At 43.1% G+C, this 16,431-nt stretch overlaps 1 protein-coding gene across 1 annotated transcript in view; it reads right to left on the bottom strand.

Annotated features, from left to right (window-relative positions):
- Nucleotides 1–16,431, bottom strand: part of COL4A6 (collagen, type IV, alpha 6) — a 121,135-nt gene that overhangs the window by 33,777 nt on the left and 70,927 nt on the right. Inside the window, exons 18-21 of the mRNA XM_006889949.1 lie at nucleotides 15,612–15,716; nucleotides 12,840–13,000; nucleotides 11,501–11,680; nucleotides 10,576–10,759 (exon numbers count right to left, since the gene is read on the bottom strand). Of these exons, the coding sequence (XP_006890011.1) occupies nucleotides 10,576–10,759; nucleotides 11,501–11,680; nucleotides 12,840–13,000; nucleotides 15,612–15,716 (630 nt within the window). The remainder of the gene's footprint in view (nucleotides 1–10,575; nucleotides 10,760–11,500; nucleotides 11,681–12,839; nucleotides 13,001–15,611; nucleotides 15,717–16,431) is intronic.

Raw genomic sequence — 16,431 nt, forward strand, 5'->3', positions numbered from 1 at the left:
AGCTGTGGTGCTGGAGAAGAGTGCTGAATATAACAGGTTTGCCCTGGAGAGGGTAAAGCCTGGCTGCTCCTTGGAGTCAAGGACTCTAAAGCTTTGTCTGACATACTTTGGGCATGTTGCAATGAGGGACCAGTCCTTAGAGAGGGACATCATGTTTGGGAGAGTGCAGGGACATGCAGAAGAGGAAGACCCTCAATGAGATGGATCGATTCAGTGATTGGGGTGGTGAGAGTAGGTGTGTTGGAGACAGGTTCGCACAAGATAGAGCACAGTTTAGGGCTCTTTTTTTTCCTTCTTTTTTTCTATAATTATATTTTATTAATTTTCACAAACATTTACAGAGATTTTGGGTTTCCATTCATTCATTGTTGCAGTTTAGGGCTCTTGTACATAGATAGGGTCACTATGAGTCACAGGCGACTCAATGGCACACAACAACAACATATGAATAATTACATGAAACATAATGCGAATGAAGGAATATGTGAAACAAAATGTACATGAATGAAACACAATGTATATTAATTTTATATTGAAACCAATATTTAAAAAATTGTTATTTCCAGAGTAACTATTATTTATAGATGCAAATGTCCTTGGTGTCTGAGTGCCAAGATCTCACTTCGTGAACCACTGGTACCTGGTGGGGAGTCACTTAGGCACTAGCTGTTTGTTATCTGATGCCCTCAAGTCAAGTACAACTCACAGGGACCATATGAACAACAGCTGGAAACCCTATACTTTGTCATCCTCACTATCTACTTGATCTTATTGTTAGAGTCATTGTGTCAATCCATCTTACTGAAGATCTTCTTCTCTTTGTCTGACTTTCCATGTTTCCAAGCATTACAAAGCTTCTCCCTAAGGTGGGTCTTTGGGTTAGTTCTAAGAGTCTGTCTACCTTACTCACATGACTAAATTGGAAGGGTTTGAAGTCAATATTCCTCAAGTTCATGTAAGTCCATTTTTTGGGGGGCAAGACTTTTCATGAAGCATTGGTTGGTTGTTCTGGGGTTATTTTTGACACCTCAGGTGGGATCTGATGCCACATTTCTACTCATAGAGTCCAGCCTCCCAGATGATCTGTTCTGCATATAGATTGAAAAGGTATGGAGATAGGACAAATACCTGGTGTACACTCTTCCTGAATTTGAAACATGCAGTGTTTCCTTGCTTTGTTCTGATGACTGCCTCCTGGTCCAAGTACACGTTTCACATAAGCACTATCAAGTGTTCTTGGATTCCCATTCTTCTCAGAGTTAGCCACACAGTCAAATGTCTTTGCATAGTCAATGAACACAGATATTCCTCTGGTACTCTCTGCTTTCAGCCAAGATCCATCTAACATTAGCTATAATATTCCTAGTACCACAAGCTTTTCTACACCCAGCCTACACATCTGGCAGTTCTCTGTTGATGTGCTGCTCCAGTCGTTTTTGGCTAATTTTCAGCAGAATCTTACTTGCATTTGATATTAAGGATACTATTCAACTAGGCACTGGCTGTTAACTAACAAGCTGTTAACTAACAATGTGGCATCAGGATTGTAGAAAGACTCACAAACAATCTGCATTATGCAGATGACACAACCAGCCCTACATACTGAAACTGAGAAGGAACTGAAGCGCTTACTGCAGAAGGTCAAGGACTGCAGCAGTAAGTATGGATTGAAATTCAAGATCAAGGGAAAAAAAGATTCTCATCACTGGGTTGATTGGCAGCATCATGATAGACGGTGAAGAGATTGAGATTGTAAACAGCTTCAGTTTGTTTGTCTCTACTATCAACACCCTTAGTACTGTTGTTGTTGTTGTTATGTGCCGTCGAGTCACTTGTGACTCATAGTGACCCTATATACAACAGCCCTAAACTCTGCTCTGTCCTGTGCCAATCGCACTGTCTCTGATACACCCATCCCGATTACCCCAGTCACTGAATCAATCCACCTCATAGAGGGCCTTCCCCTCCTGTGCTGTCCTCCACCCTCCCAAGCATGATGTCCCTCTCCAAGGACCGGTCTCTCCTTACAACATGTCCGAATTATGTTAGACGGAGCCTCAGAATCCTTGCCTCCAAGGAGCCACCCGGTTTAACCCTTTACAGGATGAATCTGTTTGTTTTCCTAGCAGTCCATCGTACCCTCAGTACTCTTCTCCAGTACCAGAGCTCAAAGGCATCAATTCTCCTTCTGTCCTCCTTAGTCATTGTCCAATTCTCTGATGCATAACAAGTGATAGCAAAGACCATGGCCTGTATCAGACGCACCTTAGTCTCCAGAGAGACACCATTGCTCTTCAGTACTTTGGAGAGGTCCCTAACAGCAGACTTTCCCAAGGCAATACGTCTTTTAATTTCCTGGCTATTGGCGCTGAGAGTGTTGACTGTGGAGCCAAGCAAACTAAAGCTATGAACAATCTCAGTCTCTTCACCATCCATCCTGATGCTGCCAATTGGCCCAGTGGTGAGAGATCTATATTTGTTACCATCCAAAAGAAGGGTGACCCAAGAGAGTGTGGAAACTATAGAACAATTCATTAATTTCACATGCAAGCAAGATTCTACTGAAGATTATCCAAAAATGACTGGAACAACAAATCAGCAGAGAACTGCCAGAAGTCCAGGCTGGGTTTAGAAGGGGTCGTGGTACTAGGCATATTGTAGCTGATGTTAGATGGATCTTAGCTGAAAGGAGGGAATACCAGAGGAATGTATATCTGTGTTTCATTGACTATGCAAAGGCTTTTGACTGTGTGGATCATAACAAACTGACTCTGAGAAGAATGGGAATCCCAAAACACTTGATCATGTTAATGAGAAACCTATACTTGGACCAAGAGGCAGTCGTTCGAACAGAACAAGGAAACACTGCATGGTTCAAAATTGGGAAGGGCGTACGCCAGGGATGTGTCCTTTCTCCACACCTTTTCAACCTGTATGCAGAACAGATTATCCGGGAGGCTGAGCTCTATGAGGAGAAATGTGGGGTCAAGATTGGTGGAAAGTCTATCAACAATCTGTGATATGCAGATGACACAACCCTGCTTGCTCAAACTGAAGAGGACCTGAAGCGCTTGCTGCAGAGGGTCAAGGACTGCAGCCTTCAGTATGCACTGAGGCTCAATTAAAAGATGAATTGCATTGGAAAAGTCTGCTGGAGTGACCTGACCTCTCCAGAGTACTGAAGAGCAATGATGTCAGTCTGGAGACTAAGGTGCACCTGATCCAGGCCATAGTCTTTATAATTACTTATCATGCATCAGAAAGCTGGATAATGACTATGGGTTAATAGAAGGTAAATTGATACCTTTGAGCTGTGGTACTAGAGAAGAGTATTGAATATACCATGGACTACCAGGAGAACAAACAGGTTTAACTGAGAGTGGGTGAAACCAGGCTGCCCCTTGGAGGCAAGGATTCTAAGGCCTTGTCTGACATATTTTGTAAGAAGGGACCAGTCCTTGGAGAGGGACATCATGCTTGGGAGGGTAGAGGGACAGCACAAGAGAGGAAGACCCAGGGTGAGTTGGATTGATTCAGTGACTGGGGTGGTGAGGGTAGGTGTGTCAGAGACAATAAGATTGGCACAGGATAGAGTAGGGTTTAGGGCTGTTGTACAGAGGGTCGCTAGGAGTTGCAGGCCACTCGATGGCACATAACAACAAACAATAGCTGGGATCTACTGAAGCCTATTTAATATACTTGACTAGACAAACCATATGTATACAAGGAAGACCTGTTAGTAAGTAAACCAATATAATTTTTTTTAAAAACCCACCAAAACTGTACACCAACAAACAGAGCCAAAGAAGAGGCAATAGATAATTTCTATCAACTGCTGCAGTGAGAAATCTATCAAACATGTAACCAAGACACATTGATAATAAGGGTGAGTGGAATGCTAAAGTTGGGAACCAGAAAGAAGGATCAGTAGATGGAAAATGGTGACAGATATGAGGTTGGGGATAGAATGATAGAATTCTGCACAATCAGTGATTTATTCATAGCAAATACCTTTTATAAGAAACGTAAACACAGGCTCTACACATGGATTTCTCCTAATAGTATGCACAGGAATCAGATAGATTACAGCTGTGGAAGTTCAATATCAGCAGTGACTACTAGACCAGGTGCTGATTGTGGAACAGACCATCACCCCACCATCACCTACTCATATGCAAGTTCATATTAAAGCTAAAGAAAGTGAAATCAAATCCACAGAAATAACAATTTGACCTTGAGTCTACCCCCCACTCCCCAAATTTAAAACGAACTCAGGAACAGGTTTGAGGGCTTGAACACTAATGAACAAAGACCAGATGAGCTCTGGGAAGATATAAAGAATATCATCTATGAAGAATGCAATAGGTCATTACAAGGAAGGAGGAAGAAGAAAAGACCAATATGGATGTCAGGATGCAGTAGAGAGCCAAGATGACAAAGCAAAGGGAAGAAATCAAGAAGTTAAGGAGCTGAATAGAAGTTTTCAAAAGGCAGCTCAGAAGACAAGGCAAAGTATTATTATGAAATGTGCAAGGAGCTGGAGTCCGAAAATCAAAAGGGCCAAACTCACTTGGTATTCTTAAGTTAAAGGAACTGAAGAATAAATTCAAGCCTTGAGTTGCAATACATAAGGATGCTATGGGCAGAATATTGAATGATCCAGGAAGCATTAAAAGAAGATGGAAAGAGCATACAGAGTCACTGTACAAAAAAGAATTGGCTGACATGGAATTTCAAGAAATAACATGTGATCAAGAGCCAATTCTGATGAAGGAAGAAGTTCAGGCTGCTCTGAAGGACTTGGCAAAGAATAAAGTCCCAGGAATTCATGGAATACCCATATTTCAACAAACAGACCTTGCCCTGGATGTGCTCCCCAAATTGTGCCAAGAAATCTGGAAGACAATGACCTGGCCAACTGACTGCAAGAGATTCATATTTATTCAAAAAAAAGGTCACCCTACAGAGTGTGGAAACTATCCAATAGTATCACTTAAATGACATGCTAGCAAAATCCTGCTGAAGATTATCCAGAAACGACTGGAACATTGACAGAGAACTACTAGAAATAGAAACTGGGTTTAGAAGCGGTCATAGGACTAGAGACTTGATCATCAATGTCAGATGGCTCTTGGCAGATAGCAGAGAGTACCAGAGGAATGTCTATATATGTTTCATTGACTATAAAAAGGCATTTGACTGTGTGGATCACAACAAATTGTGGCTAACCTTGAGGAACATAAGAATCCCAGATCACTTGATTGTGCTTATATGAAACCTATACGAGGACCAGGAAGCAGTCCTCAGAACAGAGCAGGAAACACTGCATGGTTCAAAATCAGGAAAGGAGTACATCAAGAATGCATCCTGTCTCCTTATCTTTTCAATCTATATTCAGAACAGATCATTCATGAGGCTGGGCTTTAGGAGGAGGAATGTGGCATCAGGATTGGAGGAAGACTCATTAACAACCTATGTTGTGCAGATGACACAACCTTACTTGCTGAAAGTGAGGAGGACCTCAACCACTTGCTGTACAAGGTCAAGAACTATAGTCTTCAATATGGATTGAAGCTCAACATCAAGACAAAGGTTCTCATCACTGGGCCAATTGGCATCACCATGATAGATGGAGAAGAGATTGAAGTTAACAATTACACCTTGCTAGGCACCACAATCAACACTCTTGGCACCAGCAATCAGGAAATCAATAGATTGATTGGGAAAATAGGCTCTCAGGGACCTCTCCAGAGTACTAAAAAGCAATGATGTCTGATCCATGTCATGGTCTTTGCAATTACTTGCTATGAGAGCTGGACAATGTCTAAGGATGACAGAAGAATAATTGATGCCTTTGAGTTGTGGTTCTGGAGAAGTCTTGAACATACCATGAACCTCCAAGACAAAAAACAGGTCTTTTTTAGAGAGAGTGAAACCAAGTTCTCCTCGGAGGCTAGGATTTTGAACCTCTGTCACATACTTTGAGTATGTGGCCAGGAGAGACTAGTCCTTGGAGAAGGATCTTGTGCTCAGAAGGGTGGAGGGTCAATGCAAAAGAGGGAGACCACAGATGAGATGGATTTATACAGTAACTGGGGAATAGGGGTTAGTTTGTCACAATCAGTAAGACTGGCTCAAGATAGGGGATGCTTCAGAGTTGCTATACATAAGGTCACTATGGGTCACAGGTGACTTGACAGCACATAACAACAACAGATGAACCTGTATGTCTATACCAGGTGAACACTGAAGGCCACTCTCCTGTCATGACAGACCAACCAAGACCTTCTCCTTCAGCTCCTCATTTGAAACTATCAACATTGTTACTGAAGGAGGAGGAGCTGTTGATTTTGTTGTGTGTCATCAAGTTGAACAGACTCATAGCTGGCCCTCCAATGAATTTTCAGTGGCTATAAACTGCACTGGAGGAGATTGCCCATCTTTCTTCTATGAAGCAGGTAATGGATTCAAACCTCATTACTCTGGGTTGACAACTCAACTCCTTACCACTAAATTACCAGAGCTCCCTAGCCAAGAAGGAGCAGTCACTTTTAATATTAAATTCTTCAAAACAGATACACATAGCCCTTTGGCTAGAACATTATTTTCTACTCAGTCATAATACAAATAAAGAGTTTATAAGACTACAAAGGGGAGGCTTAATAAAATACTAATGGACAAATTTTTTGCTGGTGCCCTCAAGTGCCATTTATAAACAATTTCTGTGCTAATTAAAAATAAGGCTTGCCTATTCATTAAAACAATTTCCCATGGACTGCTTTATGCCAAAGAGCTAACAGTTTTAATAAACTGCTATAGCTTCTGTCTGTCCTTAAATCACAAATTGCATTTCTTAAATCTATGGATACATGGCTAGATGATTCAGACTTCTTATTCAACTGGCTGACACCCTCCAACAGAACCTCCCTCTGCAAATGCAAAGGCTTGATGGTAATTTTAGCCCACTATTCTGAAATTCAGACTGGGAAGTGAGGATGGGCACTAAGTTGTTTGTTGTAGTTCTGTTATTAAGTAGCTGTCTGGGCAAGATACTTAACTTTGCTGAACCTCATGTGAAATATGAAAATTTACCTCAGCTGGTGTTTTTGTGCATCATAAGAAACAATGCTAGTGGTACTTAGCAGAGTGGCTTGCATCTTGTTGTTGTTGTGTACTGTCGAGTTGGAAGTGACTCATAGCTGACCCACTAGTGGGTTTTCAGAGGCAGCTAATTGCACGGGAAGAGAGGCCACCAGAGCTCCCTATCAAGTGCTTACCCTTATTGTTGTCACCTTGTATTGTTTTACTTGAGGGAACTCTGGTGGCACAGTCCATAGGAACTTGTGCTGCAAACCCAAAGGAGGCCCTTGTCCGATGGTTCAAATCAACTAGCAACTCTGCAGGAGAAATACGGGCTTCAGGAACCTCTGGAGGCTCAGTTATGAGTCTGTACCAACTCCACACCAATGCCTTCGACTTTTTTGTTTACATTAATACGCTTAAGGAGTGTATTCAGAAAAGCCAGAGCAAGGCCAACTCCTGGATTTCTAACTCAGCTACTTCCAACTGTTGAGTTGGAATCGATCCACAGCTGACCCTCCAGGGGGGTTTCAGAGGCAGCAAATTGCACAGAAGGAGACTGTTCATCTTATCCCTTCAGAGCAGCTGGTGGATTTGAACTGCATTGCCTTCAGGATTGAAATGCAGTATCTTACCACTAGGCCACCAGAGCACCCTTCTGTAGTTTATGTAGAGGACCACAGAATGTAAAGGACTGCATCCTTAGAATATGGCTGTGTGCCTTGCACACAGAAGGTGTCTTCAGAAAGAAGATTGCAAGCAGAGCTCACAAGGCGCTCTGAGAACCAAGATTACAAGCGGTTCTCATACATCTTTAGACACCGACTTTCATTATTATTCCTGCTCTTGATAAGATTGTTGCAAGATGAGAGAAAGCACAGTTTATGAATACAAAGAAGTCTTGGTTGAATGTATCTAACCATGTACCCAGCCCATCCAAGCCCTATATTAATCTTGAAGTTTCTACTTGTACCCGGCCTGCCTGGGCTCTATGATGTAACCCTTAAAGTTTCTATTTCTCTGTGATCCATCTCTTTGTTTCCAAAAGGTACAAATAAAGATAGCACAGCTGCCCAGACCAGGTCCAATTCCGTCCTGTCTGGCCGGTCCAGTCCTGTCCTGTGCTGTTTTGTCTCTGTAAGTTGTTTGTCTCTTGTGTCTTTATTTATTCATTTCTTCCAGGCATAATGTCCCCCTGAGAAACAGAGTAAGTGGTCTCCAACAAGTTTACATTTCTATAATCATATTTGCATAGAAGGGGAGATTGCCCCATGCCATGAGCCTCCTCTCTAGGTAGACACACCTGTCTTCATCCTGACAGATACTGAGATGATGGAGCTATTCTAGAGGATTCTTTTTCCTACTATGTTCACGGGTGATGACTCAGTTCATTTCTGCCGACTCAGAACTGACTCAGATCTGACCCTCCAGTGGGTTTTCAGAGACTGTGAAGAGCATGGAGGAGATTGTTGTCTTTCTCCTGCAGAGCACCTGGTGGATTTGAACCGCCTGCCTTTGGGTTGGCAGTACAACTTCTTAATCACTAAGCCACTGAAGCTCATGGGAGAAAAATGAGACATCTCCTCCAGTGTGACTTACAGCCTCTGAAAATCTGCTGGAGGGTCAGCTATGAGTCGGTTCCAGTTCTCTGGCAATGAGATGATGATGATGATGATATTGATGGGTGAGTGCCTCATAGTAAGATGCCTCCTTCAGAGAGGGCTCCCAACCTTGTACTCACCTCCAGCTGAGGTCCTCTTGATGCTTCCATAAATTATATCATAAGAGGGACCCTGTGGAAGCCTCTTCTGCTCCTAAGTAGTAATCCCATGGTCCCCATGTGTCCTTGCACTTCCATTACTTTATATCTTAAAATAAGAACTGGTTTAACTGCATATAGCTCTGGACCAAGTTCAAGCATAAAGCCACCAGTCCTCAATTTATCAGATCTATTTAGTAGCTTCTTCTCATTGGTGACAGCTAGCTAATAAACAGTTATTAGAGGGTGGGAGCAAATGATATAGGCATTTGGAAAGGTTCCAGGACAAGAATAATTATAGATGAGAAGAAAGTAGAGTGAATAAATGACATGCTACCTTTCATAATTTTGCTGCAAGCCTGTCCTGAGGACCACATTGACTTTGTGAATTATGAGCAGAGGGTCAACATGGCAGAAATAGAAAAAAAAACCAACAAATTATCCTACTATTCAGTTCTTTCACTTTACATCCCTGCCTGCTACTTAATGTCACTGAATTCAGAACCTTCTCAACAAAGCAGAGATCAGTGCTACACATGTTCTGTTTGGGAAATGTGCAACAGACAGTCTAAGTTAACTGGACTTTCTTCCATTCATGTCAGAATTCATCTTTAGAAGAATAAAAAGAAATGCCACCACCAAACCCTTGGCCTTTCAATATTCTGACATCTCTGTTGGCTTTGGATCCAATGACTACTGAATAGACATCTGTGAATCTTTCCAGGTATCTCCCAAGGCAATTTATGGTCCCAGTAAAGTTTGGAAAGTGAAGCCGTTTATGACAGAGATCAGCCAAGCCAGGAGCATGCACGGTAAAGGCAACTGGCCACTTCTCAGAGGTTGCTTGCCCACTAACTTCTGCACTCCAGTAGGAAGTATGCATTAAGGAGTCTCCAAAGCAGGGTCAGTGTTAGCCTTTGCAGGCCCAGGATCACCCCTTCCCAAGCAAGGGCTCCAGTATAGTACTCGGACCTCCCTCTGTGTCTCTGGTTCCTTTATCAACCTTTTCCCCTGCAGCAGCAATGGCATAGACCAAGCAAATAAAGAAGAAAATGAAACCAGGACAGAAGTTCCTTGAGGACCTTGGGCCCACATACTGACACCAATCACATTTTCTGTCTGGATTGAGTGGAAAGAGCTGGTACCCACACAAGATCACGCACACTTTAGTTGCTGCTTCGGTTATAAACAAGATCAATGGTTACTACCAGTACCTGGAGCATAAAATCATTTGGGGATGTGGCCAGGAGGGTGGAGGGACAGTGCAGGAGAGGAAGACCCTGGATGAGATGAATTGACTCAGTGATTGAGGTTATGTGGGCAGGTGGGTCAGAGATAGTGAGATTGGCTCAGGATAGGGCAGGGTTCAGAGGCCTAGTTCAAAGGGTCACTATGCGTTGTAGTCCATTAAATGGTACATAACAAAAATAATATAAAGTAAAAGAGGAAGAACATTTCAGGAAAAGGCAACATGAGCAAAAAAGATCTTTGAATTAGAAATGTGTGTGAAAGCAATATGTTACATTTTCATTTATGCTGTTTTCAGTTGCCGACACAAAGCTTACCCTAATGCAATTATGATCCTTTCCCCCTACATGAAACACTGAAAAAAAACACAGGTTGTGATTACATCCAGCCAATTATTTTCTTATGACATTTTATACACTAGGATCTTAGCCACAGATTATTAAAGGCTCAGCTTTCCAAGTCCAAGGGCATCTCATTCTCTGACTCACCAGGGAGCCCAGGAAGACCTTGTTGTCCAGGTAACCCGTCTACTCCTCGATCTCCAGGAAGCCCACGACGTCCGGGAGATCCTGGAAGCCCGATTCCTGGAAAGCCAGGTGGGCCATGATGACCTTTATTACCAGGAAATCCTGGGAATCCTTTTTCTCCAGCAAATCCTTGTACAGCATCACCCTAGACGGCACACAAAAAAGAATGAAAACTCAACTTAGAGACTCATCCAGAGCCCTTTGACCACAGAAAAGAGGCAAACAATGTGAACAGTGATACTGTTTTTCTTAATTTTTTTCTCTTATCAACTCTAGTGCCTCTGACTTTGTGTAGAATGTGCCTTGTCAACCTGGGTGATCTGACAAAAGGTTCTAGATCTGAATGGAAGGAATCATGGGCAGGATAAAACAACTGCTGAGGTCACAGAAAGTAGCTGGATTACTTGAAGGGGAAAGCCAGGAAGATGGTTATTATCAATTGTTATTATCATCACTGTTAGGTACTGTCGAGTCCACTACAACTCGTAGTGACCCAATCAATGAACAAGAGATCTGAACCTTGCCCTATCCTGTGCCACTGTCACTATCTCTGATAAAGTCACTGTGTCAATCCACCTCCCGCTGTCCCCCGACCTTCCACCTTTCCAAGCACAATGTCTTTTTCCAAGAATGGTCCCTTCGAGCAACATCTCCATAGTACTCATTACTAGCACATATCAAATGAGACAATGCTCCAACCTCAGAAACATACTCTCATTTTACAGAAATGAAAAACATATAGAGCAAAAACATGTTCTGGTTGTCTCAATGAATCTAGGAAGAGACACTTCGGAAATCTGTCTGTTCTATCCTTTCAGACAGTTCACTGGCGATTGGGACCTCTAAATCAGGTGCACATGAGGATTTATAGGTATGGTCAACTTACCGGAGGACCTGGCAGACCTGGTAAACCTGGAGCTCCATCCTTTCCTGGGACTCCTGCCTCCCCTGGGTGGCCCCGAGGGCCATGATCACCCTGTTCCCCTGGCACCCCAGATCTTGGACTGAGGGTGGGATCCCCCTTCTCTCCTTTGGGGCCTGTAGGACCTGGAGGTCCAAACAAACCCTGACAAATAGACAAAAAAGAATAATTAAAGAGACACAACTTTCAGAGAATTCTAGCACCTAAAGTAAGGTCTGACTGAAGGCAGGTCCTTGGGTGCATTCTGCCACTGTTCTGGATTCTTTATTATGTCACTGTCTTGGATTATAATTGCCCAGTTATTCACTGTGTCCTTTCTAAATTTTTAAGTCTTTGATGACAGGAGCCTAGTCCTAACACAATTTTACCTTGAGGAGCCAGCATAGTGCTGGACAAATGTAAACAGCACACACATGTTGTGGGACAAAAGAAGGGATAGAGAAAAAGGAGGTAAGAAGAGAACAGAGGCAGGTGAGTGGGAAATCTCTTCCCCTGCTATTTACAGCCTCAGAAGCTCAACACAGGATCAGCTATCAGGTGGTTCCTACTTGACAGCAATGAATGAGCGAGAGTAAAAAGGGCTTTAGGGAACATCTAGACAGACTTCTTTCTACTATAGATTGGAGAACTACCTTCCCTCTGTAACTTGATTTGTGCCACTGTTAGAACCTCTACTTGGAATATTATTGCTTTTAATTTTTTACTCATGTACTTTTAACTTGTTAGTTAAATTTGTGTCTTCTAGGCTGCAACAGTTCCATGATACATCTTTAAGGAAATGAACAAGTATGGCTAAGCACAATTGATAACAGAGCATCTAAATTCCAAAATCAATCTCCATAATAGTCTATGTGTTTCCTACTGCCAAAGGGGCCCTTTAGAGTAGTGAGAGAAGACCTTCACCCTGAAACCCATAGCGTCCCTTTTCAGCAGGAAGTAGCTAAGAGAATACGCCATCCCCTTTCCTTATGAATCAGGATGAAGTCTCTCTCAGGGAGGAGTGATAGGGAATGGCAAGGGACACACTGACAAAGGAGATTAATCAGAACTGGCTTTGACAAGCACTGTGGCAATGGGACAATTAAAACAGACATGGGGGGGGGAAGAAGAACAAACTGGGGATGAGAGTGGAGAAAACAGTGCAACAATGAATGAATGAAAACCCAAAATCTCTGTGAATGCTCGTTAAAATGAATAAAATTTAATAAAAAGAAAAAATGTGCTTTAGAAAGCAGATCAGTGGTACATGCAGGATACTCCTATTGCTGCCTCCCACTCAGGGCCAAAGTTTGGTAAGACTTACAGGATTCCCAGCTGGACCTTGGGTCCCCTCAGAGCCTGCATCTCCACGAATCCCTTTGATCCCAGGAAGACCCATACGACCTGGTGACCCAGGCAGGCCTGGTTCTCCAGGTGGTCCGGTGTTAGAGATACCACCATCACAAAAACAAAGACCTGCGTCCCCTGGAGGAAAGGGGTGGGGGGAAGAAATCATGAAACAAAGCAAACCATCTTTCAAGAGCTCATCATAGTAGCAACTTGTGACTCAGCCAGCCATCTTCATGCAGGGAATCAAAAGGCTGTAAGAGAACATGCGCATGACCTAGGCTCACTGTCCATTCATGTATGTCTACACTGTCGCTGTTAGTCATTGTGTGCTGCTAAGTTGGAACTAACTCACAGCTGACCCTCCTGCGGGCATTCAGAGGGAGTAAATCACACGGGAGGAGACTGTTCATATTTTCCCATGGAGCTGGTGGACTCACAGTGTCTACGGTTTGGGAAAATTCAGTATCACCCAGAAAGAATAGTCAGGCGTGTAGTATGTTCTTTGGAAAGTTCCTTGACATAGGGGAAAGTCAAGACCTATGCTGATTACTAATAATTGGCAAACCTACAGACAGTTAGGGAAACAAGGACTTTCCTCCAGGAATGACAGAGAGCACCTTACCTTATAGCCAGCACCCTGAAGTAGGACTTCATAAGTGGTAAGAAATTGCACTGCCAACACAAATGTATGCCATTTGAATCCACTAGCTGTTCTGAGGGAGAAAGCCAAGCAATCTTCTCCTGTGCAAGTTATTGTCTCTAAAAACCCTCTGGAGGGTCAGCTATGAGTTGGTCCCAACTCGACAGTACACAACAATGATAAACTTTAAGAGAACATATTTTCTGTTTGTTAAAGCTATCCACTTGTGTTGGAAGCAGGAGTGGCATCCACTTCCTAAACAACATGCCTCCAGAAATTCTATGAACTTTGATAAATGTCGATAGTTGTAGAGGGGCTTCAGGCTTTTTGTTCATAGGGTTGCTATGAGTCAAGCTCCACTCAAAGGCAATCAATTAAAAAAAAAGGCAATCAATGACAACAACGTTTGGGCTGGCAGCACAATTCCTTCCCACTAAGCCACCAGAGCTCCCTCTTCTTGCTTTCAGAAAATGATAATTCCCCGAAACTCTGAGTGAACACTCAGCTCTCCATATTAGCATATCAGTCACCTGTGAGGCCTGTTTACAAGGCAGAGTACTGGGCCCATCCGAGACTTGCTCAATCTGACTCTTAAAGGCCAAACCAAATTATTTGCTTTTTAGTAATTTTCCTGAGATAATTCTCATGTACTATAGACTTTGGCGGAACTTTCTGCTCTAATAAAGTAAATTAGGCTATTAACCAAAAAGTCAGTGGTTTGAATCCACCAATTGCTCCATGGGAGAAAGATGAGGTAATCTTCCTCCATGAAAATGTACAGTCTTGGGAATCCTAAAGGGCAGTTCTCCTTTTTTCTGCTGGAAGGCTACGAGTCAGAAGTGAGTCAGTGACAGTGGGTTTGGCTTCTGGCCTAACAGAAATGTAGAAAGGGAGCATTAAAGTCGTCCTTGCCTTAGAGCGGTACTGAGAAACATGCTGGCTCTGTGGTGAGGGAGTCAAGGAAGGGTCCAGAGGAACATACTAAACTCTAGATTTAGAATCTAATGTTCTTTCTCCTCAAATTATCATCCTTGATGCTGAACTGCAGAAGCTATGTTTTCCAAAAACCTCTAAAGTGCTTCTTGTTTTTCAGTACTGAAATTTTATGAGCGGGTAGGGAACTCGGGTGGTTCAATGTGAAGGAGCTGCACTGCCAGCACAGATAGGCAGTTCGAATCCACCAGCTGCTCTGCAGGAGAAAGATGGGCACTTCCTCCTGTGCAATTTATTGCCTGTGAAAACCTGCTAGAGGGTCAGCTATGGGTTGATGCAGAAACAATGGCAAACAACAACGAGAAAGAAATAGCATAAAGTAGGACTTCTCTGGGGCTGAGGAAAAGGTTGAGGGAAGAAGGTGAGATCGCAAGTCCTTGAAACTCCTACCCCATCCTCAAGCCTTTCTTTTGCTAGTAGTTTCCCCTCTTCTTCCACCCTTGGCCTGGCCTGTGACAATTACACATTGACTTATTTGAGCTTTAGCAATCTTCCTACTTCAAAGTAAAGAATGGAGGAATGACCCAAAGCAGCAGAAAGACGGTGAGAAGCAGTGTAGGCCAAGCGCCTAGGAAAGTAATCAGTTCCTCCATGTCAGTGGGGTCTAGACTTGTTTTCCTGCAGCCAACTGGCTGTTTTGGAGTGGTCTCGACCTGTTCAGAGAGCCTTCTTGGCCTAGTGGCAAGAAGCTGCACTGCAATTCTGAAGGCATGCAGTTTGAATCCATCAGCTGCCCTGTGGGAGAAGAATGGGCAATCTCCTCCCATGCGATTAACTGCCTCTGAAAATGGCTCCTACTCCATGGTATATAACAACCATAAAAAAAAATGTGGTGATTAGTGACTTCTGATCAAGGGCGGATTCAGCAGGTGGAGGACATAGAAAAAGCAGCCTGCAATCCACTTTTCCCAGAAGACTTCAATTGCCAGCGTCAGTCTTAAGAGCCCCAAGCATAGCAGTGGCAGCGATCCTGTATCAAATGCCCATTTAAAGTACAAAATTGCTTTTTTTCAGATTCCCAAGGCTTTTGATTTTCTCATCAAGCCTGCTCTGGGAAGCTGGGAGGACAATGAAATCCCAGGGTGCAAATAAATAAATAAATAAATAAATCACCTTTTGCTCCTTTAAGGCCTGGAGCTCCTGGGGATCCTCGTTCTCCCCGGAGGCCTGGGAATCCTGGTTCTGTGTTCTTTTGTGATATAACCTTTAATGCTGGGCCTACAGGGGAAAGAAATTAAAAAAGATGGGTACCTTCCAGGAATCTGATGTCTGACAAAAGTCAGCACAGCAGCTCAGTCACCAAGGTCTGAGGCCTGGAGATTCAGTCACTAGAGCAGATAAAAAAAGCAATAAAGACAGAGATCCACCACAGTAGAATTCCCTGTTGGCTTGATGTATTTTAGCAATATTTAAAGAATGCTTACCATGTTCCAGGTACTATACACTATATACTAGAGAGATAGAAGTTAACAAGGTAACTTCACTAACTCAACAGTCCCAGCACTTATTCTGGGAAGTGCCCGCGGGACATAAGGGGTAACAGGTGTGTAACGCTGTGGTCATAACACTGAGTTTGTAAAGAAACACACTGAGGGACACATCATTGACACAAAGTCAATGACAGCCAGCCATTTTCTCAGCATCTAGAATCTCAAGCTCTGGTGGAGGATCTGAGGAGAAAAAGCCCTGTGTAAGCTCTAAGCAGCTACTTTCCACCTTGGTTTTCCAGCTTGGTTCTCCTTTCTCAGCCCACCCCACTGGAGTTGTGTAGACCAGGAGAAGTTTGACAGCACCAATGCTGCTTCTTTGGGAGCTAAAAGACCAGAGGCCTAGGAATTGAGAACAGTGAAAGATATGGGAATACAAACAAGAGCCAGGAGCATTAGGTAGCGTTTGGTTATCAGGATGACCTGTTTGTTCTTGGATGAATAAG

Source organism: Elephantulus edwardii, unplaced genomic scaffold (assembly GCF_000299155.1).
Source record: "Elephantulus edwardii isolate Elephantulus edwardi_28Jun2011 unplaced genomic scaffold, EleEdw1.0 scaffold00083, whole genome shotgun sequence".
Taxonomy (NCBI): Eukaryota; Metazoa; Chordata; class Mammalia; order Macroscelidea; family Macroscelididae; genus Elephantulus; species Elephantulus edwardii.